Genomic DNA, 19580 nt, shown 5'->3' with positions numbered 1-19580 from the left:
GTATCTCGAGAATTTTGCTGAAAATGCGGGGTTAGTGGGGGGGGGGATATGAGATGTGAGATGAGGCCCGAAGGGTTGAATCCCCTTGAGCTAGGGGTCTGGAAGCCGAATGGATTTCAGATAGACTGAGATGACTTAATTTTTACTTCAAACTGTCATGGCCCAATGGCCTACCCCTTATATATGTCACTACACATGATAGGAGGATGTAAAACTTCACCATCTTTCATTGTAGCCAAACCAGAAGTAAACACCAGCACCGTCAAGTTTTCAATGGAAAGAGGGTCTGTGTTTTTAGGGTCCACACAAGGGATCTATAGGATGGAGAGAGATTATTTTGAGCAGAAAGAGAAGATCTCGTTGGTAGTGGACAGAAACAAGTCCGACATTTTGACCATTACTTCCGACGCCCACACTGGATATTTATACTTTTATGAAAATCAGCTAAAAGTGAGTTTTCTTTTCTAAAATTTAACATCTATTTATTTTATCAAGCAAGTAGGATTCTTAGGGTGACGTCGCTCGATAGTTCCGACATGTCAATCAAAGAATTAGTGTTATTATACTTTTGAAAAATCAGCTAATCTCCACAATGTCAAAATGTAGCAAAACACAATGCAAACAAAAATGTCTGGATCAATTTTATTTGTCTAAGAGTCTTTTGGGGTACCTTGTGTGGTGTTCACTGATACCAGAAAATGGAACCAGTATCCATAGTTGGGACTCAAATTGAGTTATATTTGTCCAAACCATGCGCTCTTTGGTTGCAGACTGTTCACAGGTTCAACACTTTCAACTGGACCCAGCAGTCGGAAGTAGTGACTTTGGCCGTGAATAAAGTAGACGACATGGCGGTTGATTGGATCACCAGGAACCTGTACTGGTCTGACAGTGGTTTAAAACAGATCATGGTGTCCAGGGAGGATGGTCGGTACCCCCACAGGTTGTTCTATGATGGTGTTGACGAACCTCGGTCTATAGCTGTTCACCCGGTTAAAAGGTAAAGTTGTTCCTTAGTGATATTTCTGTCAATCAACGTCGTTAAGACCACGCCCCGTTCATTACATGGGTAGGTTCACAGCTGTTACTTACTAGACATTCTGCTACTCAATGCCATTTTTATCAATAAATAAAAGGGGACATGGTTAACTTTATCTAAATACCTTCCCATTTTGGGAGCAACTGTTGCGGTTGAGATTTAAAATGCGAATGTGCTGAGGCCTTCCATGGATCGTCGGAGAGGCTTTTCCCCAGTTAATTTGGTGCATTCTGACACACATTTTAGGGCTAGAATGTATAACAATCATATTTAATATCCCCTGTATCCCTACTGGCGTCGCCATTGCTCAGTACCTGTGAATTTCAGGTTTTTATTTTGGTGCGATGCTGGAGTGGAACGACCAGGAATCGAGAGGAGTTATTTAGACGGTTCCAATCGGACTATTATAGTGGCCAGAAACAGAGTACAGAGACCTCGGGCTCTTGCTATTGATTTTAAAGATGATCGGTAAGTAAATATTTATGTAAAGATATTTCTTGAGGATAATTCGAGCTTACTCTTCAAAGGGGAATAGTGCCGGTTTCATGGTTTATGACCAAGGCAAGCCTATAATCATCTTATCCCGAAAACGGGTTTTATAACCGGAAGTATGATGAATGGGGACAAGGTTTGGCCTCTGATGTATTAATCTTTTATCAATATTTTGAAGGGAATTTTGTGTTTATATTATTTTAAATTGAGGGTGTAAGTTCATTAATTTCATTAGGTTATGGCAAAAAGCAGACCTATTTTCAAAATTGATTCATCACAAGTACATCCATCTTCACAGTGCCAAACTGCGTCCTATACCTTGACTGTAATAGCAATAATTTTGTAAATGCAGCGATTTGATTGAATCGAACATTGTTCCATTCCAATTTTCAATCAGACGTCTGTGGTTCATGCTATCCCACTAAAACTAAATGTTTGGTGGCGTCACTAATCGCGAAGGACATATGTGATTCAAGCACATTTGCGATTAGTGATTTTTTGCTTGAATTGCAGGAACCACAGACGTCTGATTGAAAATAAGAATAGTGCAAATTGATGCTATCAGTGCCCTACATACACATATTTTTATTTAGGAAACCTCTTTTCAATCCCTTTAATTCAATCCTTATGGTATTTAGGTTGTATTGGACAGATGGGATGGTGATTCACTATGGTAAACTTGATGGTACTGGTCAATTCTGTCTACACAGTTCAGGAAGGTCTACAGTTAGGTCCTTATTGGTCCTACAGGTTAGAATACAAAGAAAAGTCCCTATATATTAGCCTGTATAATATTTTAGCTATACACGGTCACGAACATCTTCACAATGTCAAGCTATCACGAATTTCGTCTTATACATCAACTACAGAGCCCTAGACAGAAAGAGTTTCTGTCGATGCCTCTAATTGGTTTTAATCTCTACCGTACAGTCCAATCAAATCGCTGCAGTTATAAACTTCCGTTATATAAGAATAATGGCTATTGCAGTCAAGGTATAAAATGAAGTTCGTAATAGTTTGACATTGTGAAGATCGGTCACAAATTGATTTGCACTAATGGTGTTTTGATATAGGATGCCGATCCAGATATAGATCGATGCCTATTTTTAATTAAATTTAATTTGTATGGAAGGTTTGATAAAGCTCTCTATTGTCAGTATTTGATTATTTTTACGAGATAACTATTTTCAATTAGAATCATTCCATAGCGATAACAATCTCTTTTCTGGTTGAATAATGAAGTTTCGTAGTAATTGCTTGCCATGCTATCGATGAAATGTATCAGTTAAGTTATGGGTACGGACCACACATCACTGAAAATGACTTCGTTCGATGGAGTTATCTGCCTGTATTTTATCTTGAATAGAATTTTATATTATGGACTGATGTAATGGGCAGGCTTCATACCTCAGATAAGGAAAACGGAAGTAGACATGACAATGTAATCGAGACTAATATTAAAACTAGTTTTATTGATCTGGTCTACCATGATAAATCAGCCCAGCCTATTTCACTGAGTAAGTATTATCACGATTAAGAACACAAGTTATATGGATACACTACTTCTAGTTTTATTACATACTACATTTCGGAACACATACAGGTAACGTTATCAAGTTAACGTTATCAAGTAAGTATGCGTTTCGAAACGTACGTAATGTAATAAACCTAGAAGTAGTATATCCATATAACTTGTATTCTTAATGTTTACTTTCCTGCTTCTATATGTTATACAAAGATTATATTATCACGATGGTTACATACCGGTGTAAATCTTTCCAATCTCACGGTATTACGAACTGCTACATATTCCTTGGAGCATTTTTCTTGTATCTAGGAAGTAAATGTCGCGATTTGAATGGACTGTACGCTAGTAAAACAGCCTATCAGAGCCATCGACAGTTACAGTCATACCTTTACAGTCTTTCTAACGTGGACTATGATTGGCTTTATTCGCTAGCGTACAGCAAGTAAAAAGATGCGTTCGTAATGCCATGATGTAGTAAAGGTGGTGTGCCGTAGGGAAAATAGTTTTAGTACCTCAGAATAGAAGTATATTAGTCAGGAAACCGAAACATTAACAGACAAACTGTCTATTAGTCATGACACATGGTGTGGAATTTGCACGAAGACAACTGTATCTATATACATATATACCTTCTTGTATTATACTTCTTCATTTCTCCTGATGATGACAATGTAGATTGTTGAAACGATGCGTGCAATAAAAGACTGAGGAGTAGTATACCATGAAATTGTGTTCCGTTAATGATATCTATGGAAAGTCTTGAAATTGAAGGAAACATGAGATCAGAGGCATTGTTGTGCAAATTATGGCGACTGTTGGTAGCAAATATGGCGGACCAATTGCCGACAGACAGTCTTGATATACCGGTATTTTTTTTTCACCAAATGATTACTTAAAGCGTAATTAGAACATGATAGCTTTAAGCTTATTTTTTTTACCTTTAATCAGATGCATGTGGAATAAAGAACGGTGACTGTGAACACTTGTGTCTACCATCAGCTACTGGCAGGACTTGTGCTTGTTCTCTCGGATATTGGAAGATTAACGAAACCAGGTGTATTTCTGGTAAGATTCTCTACTCTCTTGTAAGGTAACAGGGGTAAAAGCCGACATTGGGCTGAATCTCAGAAGCACTGGCACAGGCATTGGTATGTTTTACCTTAAGGATGATTCTAATTGCCTAGCAGACGACAATCCAACTCGCTACTGACTAAGCTATTCTACTATAAGTGGTCCACCCCCTTCATACGCCACTAGTGAGAGGAAAGTCACAAGATAAAAATCATTTCAGGCGTTGGTGATGAGAAATTCTTATTGTTTGCGGATCAACGACAAGGCGCCATATTTCAACGACCGTTATTCCTGAATGAGTACTATGCCATACCATTACAGGGGGTAAAACAACCGAGAGATGTGGTTTATGATCCAGTCAAGAAATTCGTAAGTTGAATATTATTGCTTTATCCATACTTCTTCGGTAAATATAGACAGAAGTGGGCATCCTTAAAATATAAAGAGTAGTTACTTGAGTAGTAGAATGGTGGAAGATTAAACTGTGACTTTAACTAGCCAATGGAGTACTGCTTCCAGCTCTACATTGCCGTAAAATTATGATACCAATGCAACGGTGGCGTTTTTGGGAAACATTGGGTGAATGGGCGAGCAAGGGCAACAGAATCTTCCAGGGGGTGGGAGGGGGCACGGGCAATTCTGCAAAATGTAAACAAAAATTGAAAGTTGGGGGTGCCAAAGCCGGTCCAGTCCCTTTCCTCTCAAAGTGTGCTGGAGAACATTGACTATAACCACTTCAGTTCTCCTTCAAGGTCTATGTACGGTTTAATGTCACATCTGTTCTATAATTTATTTTTATATTAGATATATTGGAGTGATGTGGAAGCTAAGACTATCAGTAAAGCGAGAATAAATGGCAGTTTTCAGGATATTGTTTTCTATCACCATACATATTATGACTATTCCAGTATCAGTAAGTATTCCAGTATCAGTAAGTATTCCAGTATCAGTAAGTATTCCAGTATCAGTAAATATTCCAGTATCAGTAAGTATTCCAGTATAGTATTCCAGTATCAGTTAGTATTCCAGTATCAGTAAGTATTCCAGTATCAGTAAGTATTCCAATATCAGTAAGTATTCCAGTATCAGTAAGTATTCCAGTATCAGTAAGTATTCCATTTGAAAACATTGTATACATGCCTATACTACATAGATTCTAACAGATTAACCTGGCTTAAAGTTGCATGGTATCTCTTTCCTTTACTTGACTGCAATAGCCTTTCTTGTATCACGGAATGCTTCGATTTGATTGGATTGTACGCATGCCGACACAGCCAATAAGATTTTTCGATAGAAAGAATTTAGACATTATGGCTTATTGTTTATTCGCTGTATTCGCTAGCGTACAATCCATTCAAATCATTGCATCAATTTCTGATAAAAAGGAAGGTGGCTATTGAAGTCAAGGTATAAGACGTGGTTCATAATATCCTAAAATTGTGAAAATTCCCTTTTAGGTAATTTTCAAACTGTAGTAGGCCCTATACGTTATATAATATATATACAAATATGTACTGTTAAAATTACAGTTTTCGGCACCCTGTGATACATTTTTTTTTATTTCAGCGCCCTACACATTAACCCTGGACGCCAAATCTCAACTGCTGTACTTTGTGGATATTTATAAGGACTTGGTGGTAGCTGTCAACCTCAGAAATAAACAATATGCTAAAATAATTGAGGGCGATCGATTCGTAGCCTTTCAGAATATCAAAAATGTGGCTTTGGATCCGACCAGAGGGTAATGATTATTTCTCAGTCTCCCAGAATAGACAAGCCAAGTCTACACAAAATTGGTATACATTTTCCAATTTTCGATTCTTGATTATGCAAACAGGTGTTGTGTGCAATATAGCTATGTATAAACATTATTTGCCTTTTAGAGAACCAGGTTTACTAACGGCCTATTTTCTTTTTTGTCTTTATTGGAAGGTTCCCAAAATCATTTCCATATTAGTTGGATGAGCGCTGGGTTGGAAGAAGGTAGAAGGTGAATTGACAACTTATTAACCATAGCTAAAGATTTCGTTTTATGAAATTTTAATATTTTTAAATATCAGCTTCCGAGAAGCATGCGGTAGGCAATGAGGTAAATTGATATTGATATAAAGATATTATCAATTAACAGAATGATGTACATATCATGTCAGCATAAAATGATCTCGGATAACAAGACCAGATTAATTGGTGCCATTTATTCAGCGACAATGACAGGGAAGAATTTAACAGCCTTTCATATTGGACCTGGTGAACCTAAAGGTCTGGTAGTATATGAGGATGGTTAGTGTTGAATTTTCATTCTATTTCTCTATTTTAATAATGTCGCAGGACAGTGAGGATGTGTGAAATACGCTCTGAACCAGTTGCCTTAAGTAATTGATGATGATAATTGTCGCATTATAGCTCTCTAAAGGTTCCTTCATACAATAGCGATTATCAGTTGTGTATGTTGCGAATAATGAAAATAGTCACAAGTATCGAACGCAACTCACAACTCAGTTGCATGAAGAGTTGCGTTCGAAACATATGACCACTATTCGCAACCATATGCAACTTTGGTGTGGGGATATCTTGAGAGACCGAACATTTGATCTAAAGTTTGGTAGGATTCTCTAAAACAAATGCATAATACATTAATTTCTTATAAATATTCGCGCCTTCATAACTATAATAGATATAGAAAACAGACAATATGAGGCAGGTAATTTCCTCACAAAAATGAAAAATGGAAGATAAAACGCCGCTAAACATTCAAAATATATTATATATTCATTTTATCAGAGGTCATATGGATAGACAGTCAAAAGAGATATATCAAGGGCAAGGCCACAGTCAACGGATCGGTTTATGACTTAAAACGGATTACTGAATCCGGTCAGTTACATGATATCACCATATCCGATGGTTATATATACTGGACGGTTTTATCTGGAAAACCAATAAAAAGGTGGGTTTGTTATATAGGTAGCAGGAAATATAAATAGACCAAGAACCGCAAAACGAAATCCAAAACATCATAACGACAAAGCATTGGTAGCAGCTAATGAACTGTTCACATGAGGAAGTGTTACACTATATTTGTTCAGATTGAAAGAAAACTGATATTGGTTCAGGATATTGAGGCAAAGATTCAAAATTTAACCCACCGACTATTTGTTTTAAATTTAAGGTGTGGAGAATTTCCTATTTTTGATCAAGTGACTGAACAATCAGGCCTAGTGTTTTTTAATGAAACAATTCGTAAAATAATGAAGTTTCTGGATGTACCTTTTTGTCTACTTAGCACAGTATGATTGAGTTGTGTATCAGAGCAATTACATGGACAAATATTGCAGGTTACATTGTTTGAAACTCCAATTTATTGGTGATAAATACTCTACCTAAAACATACAGTTGATTTTTATTTCAGATCACCGTTGGATAACTTGACAGAAACAGAGACTCTGGGTTGGGACAATTTCTATAGAGTCCAGAGTATTGATTCATATACAGGTGATACGCTCAATGGTAGGTATATAAATCGTGTTATTCACACAACTTAAACGAAAGTCTGTGGCGTTCATTCTAAGTGACAGGGGGATAACTCCATTGAATAGTGTCGATTTATTTGAATAGTAGTCTGTAGCTTTGTGGTAATTTTGTTAGATTTTTAAATAACTTTGGAACTATCACAATATGCTAAGAACCTGGGTCAATGCTCTCGAGGCTCTACTTCCTACAAATTCATTGCGAATTATAAGAGTCATTAATTTCGAGGGTTTTTATCAATATGAACATGAAAATATCAGAGTAGATTCTACTTTTGTCCCTTTCTTCTTTCAGAGACCGAATGTTCAATTGACCAATTCAAGTGTCGGTTTATGTGTGTCCCGTCCCCCACGGGCCATGAGTGTGTCTGTACGGCTGGTAATCTGATGAGGAGGGGTAACTGTCAGTATTTCAGAACACAAAAGAGCGTAAATTGGAAGAAAAGTAAGATATAAAGTTTTTAAGACTTTATTAAAACCCTCTTGTAAATTTTATTTTCAATGAAGGTCATTCAGAGCACTGAACATACCCTGTGTTATTTTTAATGAAGGTCATTCAGAGCACTGAACATACCCTGTGTTATTTTTAATGAAGGTCATTCAGAGCACTGAACATACCCTGTGTTATTTTTAATGAAGGTCATTCAGAGCACTGAACATACCCTGTCTTATTTATATGATTAATTTACGTATCTCTAAAAGAGAGCAAATTATATGCAGTTTTTATAATTAGAATAGAAACTAAAACAGACCAGACTGTTGTGTTCAAGGTTTTGATTGCTTTGTATAATGACATCAGGAGGAACTGAAAGGAAATGAAACGACAGATGCGGATGTAAAGCTTGAATTTCTTAAAACAACTTATTGCACTCAGATAGACTAGCGCTTGCAAACACGAGATATTTTCATGTCATCTTGTAGTAGCCAATTACATTTGTGTATTTTTCAGAATTTTGTCTGACAAGGGGAGTAAACAATGGAACCCTGGTGAATAATGGACGGTCCAGATATGTACCAGTGGGCTATAGATTAGAGATACTGTGTAATCCAGGATATAAGATAAAAGGCAAGATGACAGCAGAAGATAACAGGAGGGGTTATGTATTGTGTATTGGAGAGGGCAGTTGGAATAAACGAGCTGTTTGTGAATTTGGTACGTCGTTATATCACAGTTTAAAGATCCAGATGAAGCACACAATATTCCTTTAGCGACATTTAGGGGTAGAGATCACATTAAATAACACAATTTTATGGTATACTACTCCTTAGTTTTATTACACACTACGTTTCATCAATCTACATTGTCATTTAACAATAACTTATATTTTTATTTCTAAGCGAAGTTTTAAGTATAATTCAGACTTCCCCGTCCCTAATATCTAAAGTGGTGCTATATTGTAGAAAATTGTATGAAAAATGTAATGCCACAGAAACAATTGATCGGGACAATTAATGTGTCACAAACTATACGTTTTTATCCAACTACAATATATGCAACATTTCATTTTGTACTCTACTGCCCACGAATGTGCCTGGTATCCAATCCTAGTCTCACTCTCGATATACATGTATAGAAATATTGGTTTTATGCTGATACGATTTGGGTACACATAAAAAAACAGGTTGACTACAGACTGAAAAGATGTTTCTTAGACAATCTAATCAAATGAGATGTATTCTTAATTTCAGCTTTACTCTACGAGATCCATGGAACAAATAACCGTGGTTACGTAGAGCTGACAAGATCAACCTACTTTCTCGTCCCACCCCGAGTCAAGAGATTAAACGTGATCTGTATCGGAGGTGGTGGTGGAGGCTTCGATTCTAATTATAAAGAATTTAAGAAGAAAGACAAGGCTGGAGACGGTCAGGCGTCAAGTTTCAGTGACAAGTTGATTAGTTTGGGAGGCGAAGGCGGCAGACTCTGGCGAGGTGGGTTGACATTCTTTCTCTTATAGGCACGTAATCATCTACCAAAAATGGTTTTAAAGGTCCATATTTACATTTTATATACAAATGGATGGATATTCACATAGAAAACATCTTCTGTAGTACAGGTGGTGTTTTTCGAGGTGCAACTGGACACTGGGGTTTGTTAAGGGGTAGTTAATCCATGAATGGTCCTATAAATTTGTTGTAATCACTTGATCAAGTGAAGCAAAAAAAAAAGCAAGCCTAGATCTGACGTGATGTTTCCAATATTTCAGGTGGAAACGGAGGCATCGGAACAGTTTTATTTGGTGGTGAGGGAGCTAGTGCCAACGACTGTCACTATGGGGGTGCGGCAGGACAGCTGACCCAGAAGAAGGGCTGCTATCAACCATCAACGTTCTGCTTGTACTGTGGTGCTGGGGGTTCTAGGGGCAAAGGCGAATGCCCACTGTGTCCCTTAGGATTGGAGGGGGGTTGCTCGGGTCCTCTGAGCTCCAACGCCACTAAACATGCAGGATGTAGTTATGGGGGAGGGTCCAGTGGAGGCTCGGGAGGGGGAGGGGGTGGCGCTGGGTACTCCAGAGCTTACGTTGACGTGACCCCAGGGGAAATGGTGCTAGTAACCGTGGGAAAAGGAGGTGCCCCGTCATACAAACCCGCGGGGGACGGGATTGTGGTCATCAGCTGGAATGGGCGTATTGAAGATTTTAAAACGGACAGAATAATGATGTATGAAGAATCTAATTTTGAAGATAAATCTTGCTTGTAAATAAATATATATTCCTATCTGTTGGTGTATTTCGTGTATTAATTATTCTTCGTTTATTGGGGTCATTCTACAGATTATACAGCGAATCCTTTGAGTCTTTTCAAATATGGCGGAGCGCCTCGCAGCCCCTAAAGTAAGTTTTTCGGGCAAAAATCTCATAATTAGGTAAGAAATTTGGCCAATCTCAGATATCTCGACTTTTAACATGTCTGTAATTCTCTTGGAGAACCCTCCAGGAGAGGCTTGCAACAAGACACCCCCAAAGAATTTTGAATTCAACTTCGGAAAGTTGTCCCCCCATTAGTCGGACTGCTCCCTATCTGTACACCACAATCTCGGGAGGTTGAAGCCGCCACTTCTGGCGGGGCTTAGTTTATATCGAAGTGACAGTATGTATATGTATAAATGACTGCAGCTTTCCGCACAGATCATTAATGATATTAGGCCCGATCTTCTCGTGGGAGCGTCAACAACCATATCATCTAAACCAGACAATTTCACCGAAAGTTTACATAATCAAACACAGCTTAGTCAGTCATGAAGTTGACCTCCACTGGCGACTATCGCGTGAAACACCAGATAATACTTCTCTTTTGAGTCCACTACTATTCTACTTTTGCTCTTGAATTTGCTACGAGAATGTGAACAACGGACTGTTTCGTCTGTACAGATTTGATTTTCAAAACATTTATGCCACAGTGTCTAAACGTATTGCTTTTACTTGCGAGACAGTCTGGGTCCTAGCTTTAATCCTTGTGGGAAATGATACGATCTCTTTGCCACTTTGTACATGAAATTGCTTCTGCTTTGTAATAATTTCACCTACTTTTTCGGCAGTTTCCAATGCATTAGAACACTTAAGCAATGGCACCTTCCCCTATATAAGCCCATGTCCCCATCCCTACAGACCAACCCCTCATGAAAAGATGACATTTAATCATGATTTATTTATCTTTATTTTTGCCTTTAGTTGGTTTGACTGGAGCCTCTTCTTTTTTGTCTTTGACTCCTGTAGCTCTAGTGTAGATAATCTGGGTATGATGTTTACATACCAGTCGAATCATTTCTGAAATATCGAATAACACATTTAATTTCTAACAAATATCTATAATTTTAAACTACAATGAGAACTTATCCTAATGAAGGTATCGTATTTTACTCCAGTCATACATTTTCCGTTTTTGAGACAAAGATACGATTGTCACTAGAAAATGCTGAATCTGTCCCTTGAAAGAGATTTCCCTATATAACGAACCCAAGCACACCTTACAGCTGCATTTCATGGCCTCCTTTTATCACAAAGACCCTTAGATATCAGCAGATAAGGCAATAGGGACATCATAAACATTTAGTTGAAGTCTAACAGCAAAATCCAGACATGACTGAAAATTTTAATTGCGCTAATATTTTTCCTAAAGATGAAATGTTCAGAAAATCTTTTAAAATTCTACTACTGGAGGCAGATGGGATACCTTGTATCAGGAGGGTGTTATGTTAAATAAAATCAACCATCAGCCAGCCCCAATTTCAAAAGATAAGATTTAGTAAACAGAAACCTACTTTTCTGGTGTAATTCCCGAAGTGCAACTTTAGCTAATGATCCACGAATTTTCAATCTTTCTGAAACAACCGAGGGAGTGATCAGCTTGTAACTGGGAACTTCCTTATAAAGTTTATCATACGTAGCTTTATCAAACAAAACCAAATTGTTCAGTTTGTCTCGGACTTTTCCTTTCGACCATTTCTGGAAAAAAAAACAAATTAAGACTGATCCAGGGCTCTGATTGGCTGTATTTGTTAATCAAATCAAATCGCTGCAGTCTGTGATACAGCGAGAGTGCTATTGCACGCAGGGTATAACCAGCTTGTAATATCTTGAAATTATTAAGCTGCTCTGCTGGATGTTACTCGATTCAATACAAACCAAATTTCATACTTACATAGTTCATATGTAACTGAACAAATATAAGGAAATTTATTTTAGATTTCAGATCCCTATATCAATGTACAATGCATTGGAAGATATTTCTCAAACAATAAAGAAAATGCAATAAACATATAGGCTACCTTCTTTTTGGCCTTTCCTCCTCCTTCCTTCTTAGGTTTAGCTGAAGTGGACTTCTTAGCCCCGGCTTTGGGGTCTTGCTTCTTTGCCCCCTACAATAAATATAAATTTTGTTACGATTTATCGAGTATTTCCAAGCAATAACTTTTCTCCAAAGAAGTTGCCTTTTAAAAATTCTAATAGGGCCGGCCTCCTACACCGGAGGACTTTTCCAAATCTTATTGGACAACAACAAATTGCCTTAGCTTCTACCAACAAATATTCAATACAAAATAGGTTCAAATGTAGGGTGGCAGGGCATAGTTACAGAAAACTCTAATCAAATGGATTAGTAACGCCTAGAAGGGACCATGGGTTCAAACACGGTTCATAGCCCAAACATTGTACGGCCATGTTTGTTTCATTATGCAGCCAACACGTGCGATTATTTTGGGGTCAATTTCTCAAGTAAATCAGGACCAAAGCGAAATAAAATTTCGCACAAACATGGATCAAAGATCGGGCAAGAATTTTGATGGGTTAATTTTAAGAAGATCAATAGAATTATTGGAGAAAATTGAGAAATATTTGTCTCAAATCTTTGCTACCAACCATGCTCGACAAATGTAAATGAAAAAGAGGCTGAACGGAAGTGCGCGTGGTCTGACTTCAGTCAACGAAAAATAAAATCACAAAAATATTTCATGAGAAAAAACTTTGAAATATTTCCTAAAACGGGCTTTTTAACAAAAATAACGACTAAAATGCAAACACAATATTTTTCATTTTATAAAAAATCGTCTTTTGGTAGTATTTTAATGATCTAAGCGACATACGCTATGAGACTGCGCACTGATGTATGTATTGAAAGATGAAATCGAAAGTATAGATTTAACAAAGAAAGTTTCAATCATAACGGTAAAGGGTTATTGGGGGGTTTATATCAAAAGGTTCCTCTTAAAATTGATATTAGGGCACGGCAGCTTCAATCCCAACTAAATGCAATCAAATCTGTACAAGATGGTTGCTTAGAGTTGATTTATTTTAATTTCTTTCTTTTCCCTCTGTTGGTCAGCCAACACAAAAAGCCTCACAGTTAATGCACTTGATCACTGTACTGAGTCACGAGATTTAGACTGGACCTGTCATGATTATATTTAGTAAATAGGCTTACGTAATGCCAGGGGTTATTTTGGATAGAGTACGTAAGTGATTTAGAGCAAAAGAAACTCAATAAGCTAACAAGATTCCTAAACTACTAATAGCAATACATTGAATAAATTGCTTGCTGTTAGAAATTCTAGATTGAAAATCAATTGTAATATCATTTCAAAGCCTTTTTGCTGAAGATATGTTCAAAAGATTTGGAAGTTTATGAAAAATTTGTATGTGCAGTGTATTGGACAGGGCTGGATTACTTGCATGAAATGTGTTGTTGTCAATGTCACTCTTTTCATCTAAAACTATCCACAGATTATGAGTAATTGGACTCAATTCATACCTACTTGGAGCAAAACATCTTCTGATAGCTATTTGGATGTTAGTGTGGAAAATGCCCATAAAATATGGCCTAGATTTTCTGACTTTATTCCAACCAACAACAGTCAAAGGCTGGACAAAAGCAGACCTTTCAGAGTAATACCTACCAATTCTTGCTTGCGACTAGTATATTGGTAGTGTTGTGGATATCTATATGAAATATTTATCTATATGATCACATCACATAGTCTAAAATGTTATAAATCTTACTGAAAATACATTATTTCACAGATGATTTTTGTTCAAAGAAAAATGCTGAACTTCTTGTGTGCTCACTATTTTTTTTTAATTTCAGTTGACAGTCTGTAAAACTTAGTTTAATGAAAATAAAAATGGTTTAGTTGAAAATTAGAAAATTGTAGTTGGAAGATGGGGGACACTTTTAAAAATACCATAGAGAATGTAGCCTGGGGTTTTAAAGACTGTGTGTTTGGAATGGTAACATGTTACAGATTGGACACAGAATTCAACCAGGCTGCAGAGTCTCAGAGGCCTGCCCCAGAGCCCATGACAACTCTTGCCAAAAGACGAGCAGAGCGTTTGAAACACACAGAAGTGGTAAAAGAGAGGCAAGTATACACCCAATCTAATTTATTAGATCACAATTTCGTACCTTTTTTGAGATCAAGGAGATTAGTGACATCAACAAACACTTAGTTTTAGTGGAATTGCAGGAACCACAGACGTCTGAATAAAATTTGGAATGTGCAAATTGATGCTATCAATACACATAAAAAATTTTGAAAACCTCTTTACAAACCCTTTAAAAAATCAAAAAATGAAAACTGTAATTTTAATTTGATCGGTATACACCACACATTTGCAAGTTATTTGTTCAAAAAATTTATCAGAAATCAGTCGTAGAAACCTTGACATGTGAAGGCTGCCCACCATGAAGAGATCTATCTTGTTTCTTACTAATTTTAAGGTTAAAATTGACAATAAGAAATTTGAGGGATGTCAAGATCTCTGTACAGTAAAACCTGAAGACACCCTGCAGAAGAAATTTAACCTTATCCACTGACTCTGTCGGATAATTTTGATGGCTAGTCATGTTGTGGTGGGTCATAGAGACGTTTACCGTTTTTTATGGAATACGGCAAACCTACAGTTAAGCCCCTTGACATAGCCTGCTAATTTTAGTTATAAAACTTGGAATGGTATAATATATTTGTAAATGTTGTATATTTTAGTGAACCAAAGATTATGTATAGAGTGTTGATATGTTGTGCTTTTAATGGTTTTATTAACTGGGTAAGTTACAGCCAAGATTTTTATCCTTTCTACATCAGCAATTGATTTAAAGATGGGTTTCCTTATATTTTAGTATCAAATTAAGCAAACTATTTGATTAATTGGTGTTTCTAATGAATTATCATGTATTCTTAATCATATCATTATGTTATTTTTGCATATAATTAAGAGTTTTAACCAATCATAAATGTCCATGTATAGTCTGGATAAACACAAACAGGCTTTTTGACCTTTCTTGATCGGTCACTCATTGGAATTCTGCTGGTAATTCTCTTCTAATTAAGCTAATAATGAATTAATCATGGACATGTGAGACAAACTGGTATTTTTCCAAGTCATAAGAACACCTCTACTTTTTTTTCATATTAGTATTAGCATTTTTATTTTCATAAATGAAGTGTATTATTTCAGTTCAGTATACAAGTATTTTATTATGCTGTATTGCCCTGTATATTATATATTATATTATGTATTATTTCAGTTCAGTATACAAGTATTTTATTATGTTGTATTGCCCTGTCTCTTATATATTATATTATGTATTATTTCAGTTAAGTATACAAGTATTTTATTATGTCGTATTGCCCTGTATATTATATATTATATCATGTATTATTTCAGTTCAGTATACAAGTATTTTATTATGCTGTATTGCCTTGTATATTATATATTATATTATGTATTATTTCAGTTCAGTATACAAGTATTTTATTATGTCGTATTGCCCTGTATATTATATATTATATTATGTATTATTTCAGTTCAGTATACAAGTATTTTATTATGCTGTATTGCCCTGTATATTATATTATGTATTATTTCAGTTCAGTATACAAGTATTTTATTATGCTGTATTGCCCTGTATATTATATATTATATTATGTATTATTTCAGTTCAGTATACAAGTGTTTTATTATGCTGTATTGCCCTGTATATTATATATTATATCATGTATTATTTCAGTTCAGTATACAAGTATTTTATTATGCTGTATTGCCCTGTATATTATATATTATATTATGTATTATTTCAGTTCAGTATACAAGTATTTTATTATGCTGTATTGCCCTGTATATTATATATTATATTATGTATTATTTCAGTTCAGTATACAAGTATTTTATTATGTTGTATTGCCCTGTATATTATATATTATATTATGTATTATTTTAGTTCAGTATACAAGTATTTTATTATGCTGTATTGCCCTGTATATTATATATTATATTATGTACTATTTCAGTTCAGTATACAAGTATTTTATTATGCTGTATTGCCCTGTATATTATATATTATATTATGTATTATTTCAGTTCAGTATACAAGTATTTTATTATGTCGTATTGCCCTGTATATTTTGGATGATAGATTCTATATCAGGTAAAACACAGTTTCTTTACAATCTGAATTTTAACAGGCTTCTCTCCTTGATTTTGATCTTTTAAAACCTGTTTTGATAGGAAAATAAACCAATGCCCTGTGTACGTTAAAGATCCGTTGACAGTTGGAAAGAAAATATATGTGAATGGTGCTGTCTAGGCATTTTTTGAGAAACAGCAGGGGAATGCTTGGCTTTATTAAGAATCTGTTAATTTTATATTCATTATTATTTGCCCTATCTCTCTAGGTGTGTCTGAGAGCGGCGGTGTCTCAGCGCTCGCTCGCTGACCTGAAGGTCCAGGGATCAATCCTGGTAGATGATACCTTCAGATTTTTCAACCCCATGTCCCTTTGTTGTTTTCCTGGCAAAATTTCCTCATTGCTCACTGCATGGCGTTGCCTGTTATCATTAGCCCAATTAGATACAGAAAAGTAGAAAGTAAAACTCTGTTCATTTTATTTCTAGGTTTGTCTGGTGCCAGTGAAACTAAAGGATCCTGGTTGGCTGTGATTTTATCTTTTACGTTTGATGCGTTGTGGATTCTTCCATTGTTTGTTCTGTCTAAAATACTTAACTGTTTCTGGTTTCAGGTGAGTAAAAATAAAAACACAACTTTTTTAAAAGCTGGAAAAATTAGTATTTTTGAATTTTCATAAATTAATACCACATGGTGTATCCTATATGTTACTAGTCGTTCAGACGGGGACGGAAACCGAGGCTGTAACAGGCTGTGCATGTGAAAGATCCCCCAATATTGAAGAGGAGTAAGCTAATGCCAATCTCCTGCCAAAATTTCTGTGCAGAAGATGTAAAACTCCATTCATTTTATTTAAGTTTTTTCTTACCCTCCAGTTAATATGGAAATGTTTATATCACTGTTAATAATACACCCTTCCCCCTTCTCCCTCAACTGTGGCAGGCTTATTTTTTTCTGGTAATATTAAAAGGTAGCATAGAAATCATTATGAATTTCATGTCTTTTACAGGATATAGCAGATGCTGTGTATGTAAAACGTCATGGTAAACCTCAACTACCAAATATATCAACTTTCGTAGCTGATATGTCTTTTAGTTTGTTTTTACAAGCTTTATTTTTAATTCAGGTAAGGTCCAGTTTTTTAAAGGGACAGGTGTGCTATTTTGGGAGGTTGATTTTAGTTTGGAATATGTGTAAATAATATTCAGAAGTACTAGAAATATACAGAAATCACACAATAACTTAAGAAATACTTCAAACTAGGAATATATGTCTTTTCTATATATCACAGAGCATTTTAACCTGACGACTTATCATTTTAACATTCAAGCACAGATAATTCTGGACACACATGGATTTAAAGGCTCAAATTTCAACGGTGCACTGTGAACACTATTACTGATTAGCACAGCTAAAAACTCCAGTTTCTAAGGCTAAAGTTTGATCAGTCGAATAAATGGCGTATCTGTCCTTTTAAATTTGATCCCTCAATCCTTGATCTCCACGCCCTTGAATACTTCTCCAAAACTCCCTTTTGGAGAGTCCACATCGCTAGTAATTTTCATTTAGTAGTTAACTAACAATGTGTAATGAAAATTCAAATGCTACTTTAGATTATCTCCCCTTAGACCACTGCTTTCAATTATATCATCTATTTGAGTAAAATGACTTGATTTGTCTGTCTGATTATTTTTAGCTATCTTTTTGGTATTTTATTCATGTATTGGACAAATTTTGTTTATGCAGATCTTTATACTCGTTATAAGTTAAGAGGTTCTATTTGGGTCTTAAATTTCAACATGGACATGTTTTGTATATTTTTATAGGCCATGTTAATCAAGTTACTACCTATCTATGGAGTTGGTCAGATTATCAGTCTAATACACATGTGTTTATTGTATTCTCTGTATGCGTTTGAATATAAATGGTTCAATAAAGGTAGGTTAGATATGAATTCTTGACTCAATGGGGGCGCCAGCCTTCTGAAATGAAATGAAATGAATGGAGTTTTACGTCCTACTTTTCTGCACAATGTGGGCTAATGAAGACGGGCAACGCCATGTAGGGTGCAATGAGGGAAATTTGGCCAGGACAGCGGCATTAGCCTGCTCTTTTTTGAATTCCAACTGTCGAGGGATCTTTAACGTGCACAGCCTGTAGCACACAGGGCCTCGGTTTATTGTCCCATCCGAACGACTAGACACTTTTTCCATGTCAACCCCTCGTACCTGCATCACTGACAGGGGGAAACCGGGTTGAAAAATCTGAAGGTATTATCTCGACCTATGCCGGGATTGAACCCTGGACCTTCAGGTTAGCGAGCAAGCGTCTAACTCACTGAGCCACCGTGGCTCCCGCCAGCTTTCTGAGACTGTGGGTACAAATAGTGGGCAGACTAACTAAAATGGGGGACAATGTTGAGGTGAAATTCAAAATGCAGCAACTCTGTCGAGGCGTCACAGTCGCAAGTCTCTCTCTAAAGAAAATTTTTGAAATATTGAATTGATCTGGTGTATTCTGACACATATTTTGTTGCAAAGAATTTGTGAAAAAGTATAAAGTGGGGGTGCGAAACATTTTTGAAAGGGGGGGGGGGTTGTAAAACTTCATTTCATTTAGATCAGAAAATTAGGACTTAACTTGCTTTTATTGTTTTGTCTGCATTCTACTGTAGATGAGTAAATATATTATCAGATTTGACTTTATGTTATATTTCCAGGTGTCGAGGTTCATACGAGATTATCTCTAATTGAGAGAAACTGGGCGTATTTTACTGGCTTTGGGTTACCACTGGCTGTATTGACTACTTACGTTTCTTCCTCTATGATTGTCAGGTTAGTAGCATCTTTACATTGTCAAGATATTACCAACTTTGTCTAATACCTTGACACATTTCTTGTATTACATCTTCACAATATAAAGCTATGATGACAATCTTGACTGTAATAGCTACCTTTCTTGTAATACATCTTCACGATGTCAAGCTATTACAAACTGTGTCTTATACCTTGACTGCAATAGTATCA

At 36.1% G+C, this 19580-nt stretch overlaps 3 protein-coding genes across 3 annotated transcripts in view; 2 read left to right on the top strand and 1 right to left on the bottom strand.

Annotated features, from left to right (window-relative positions):
• Positions 1 to 848: 848 nt before the first annotated feature.
• Positions 849 to 10358, top strand: LOTGIDRAFT_158324 (hypothetical protein; the record flags this gene model as incomplete). Its single annotated transcript, XM_009051037.1, has 13 exons — positions 849 to 1000; positions 1367 to 1507; positions 2170 to 2281; positions 2332 to 2524; positions 4008 to 4124; positions 4351 to 4499; positions 5660 to 5871; positions 6259 to 6410; positions 6912 to 7077; positions 7540 to 7637; positions 8607 to 8810; positions 9347 to 9589; positions 9865 to 10358. 13 exons carry the CDS (start codon positions 849 to 851, stop codon positions 10356 to 10358), a joined length of 2433 nt encoding a protein of 810 aa, XP_009049285.1.
• Positions 10359 to 11293: 935 nt separating this feature from the next.
• Positions 11294 to 13032, bottom strand: LOTGIDRAFT_186676 (hypothetical protein). Its single transcript, XM_009051036.1, has 4 exons — positions 13015 to 13032; positions 12426 to 12515; positions 11919 to 12102; positions 11294 to 11424 (listed from the first exon to the last, which is right to left on the bottom strand). The coding sequence occupies exons 1-4, from the start codon at positions 13015 to 13017 to the stop codon at positions 11303 to 11305; spliced, it is 399 nt and encodes a 132-aa protein (XP_009049284.1). The 5' UTR covers positions 13018 to 13032; the 3' UTR covers positions 11294 to 11302.
• A 1278-nt stretch (positions 13033 to 14310) lies between these two features.
• LOTGIDRAFT_158322 (hypothetical protein) overlaps positions 14311 to 19580 on the top strand; it is a gene marked incomplete at both ends in the record, with an annotated part of 6545 nt that continues 1275 nt past the window's right edge. The window contains 7 exons of the mRNA XM_009051035.1: positions 14311 to 14499; positions 15957 to 16031; positions 16510 to 16576; positions 17043 to 17167; positions 17564 to 17680; positions 18381 to 18492; positions 19274 to 19388. Of these exons, the coding sequence (XP_009049283.1) occupies positions 14311 to 14499; positions 15957 to 16031; positions 16510 to 16576; positions 17043 to 17167; positions 17564 to 17680; positions 18381 to 18492; positions 19274 to 19388 (800 nt within the window). The remainder of the gene's footprint in view (positions 14500 to 15956; positions 16032 to 16509; positions 16577 to 17042; positions 17168 to 17563; positions 17681 to 18380; positions 18493 to 19273; positions 19389 to 19580) is intronic.

Source organism: Lottia gigantea, assembly GCF_000327385.1.
Source record: "Lottia gigantea unplaced genomic scaffold LOTGIsca_16, whole genome shotgun sequence".
Taxonomy (NCBI): Eukaryota; Metazoa; Mollusca; class Gastropoda; family Lottiidae; genus Lottia; species Lottia gigantea.
This window is presented reverse-complemented; position numbering and strand designations above follow the sequence as displayed.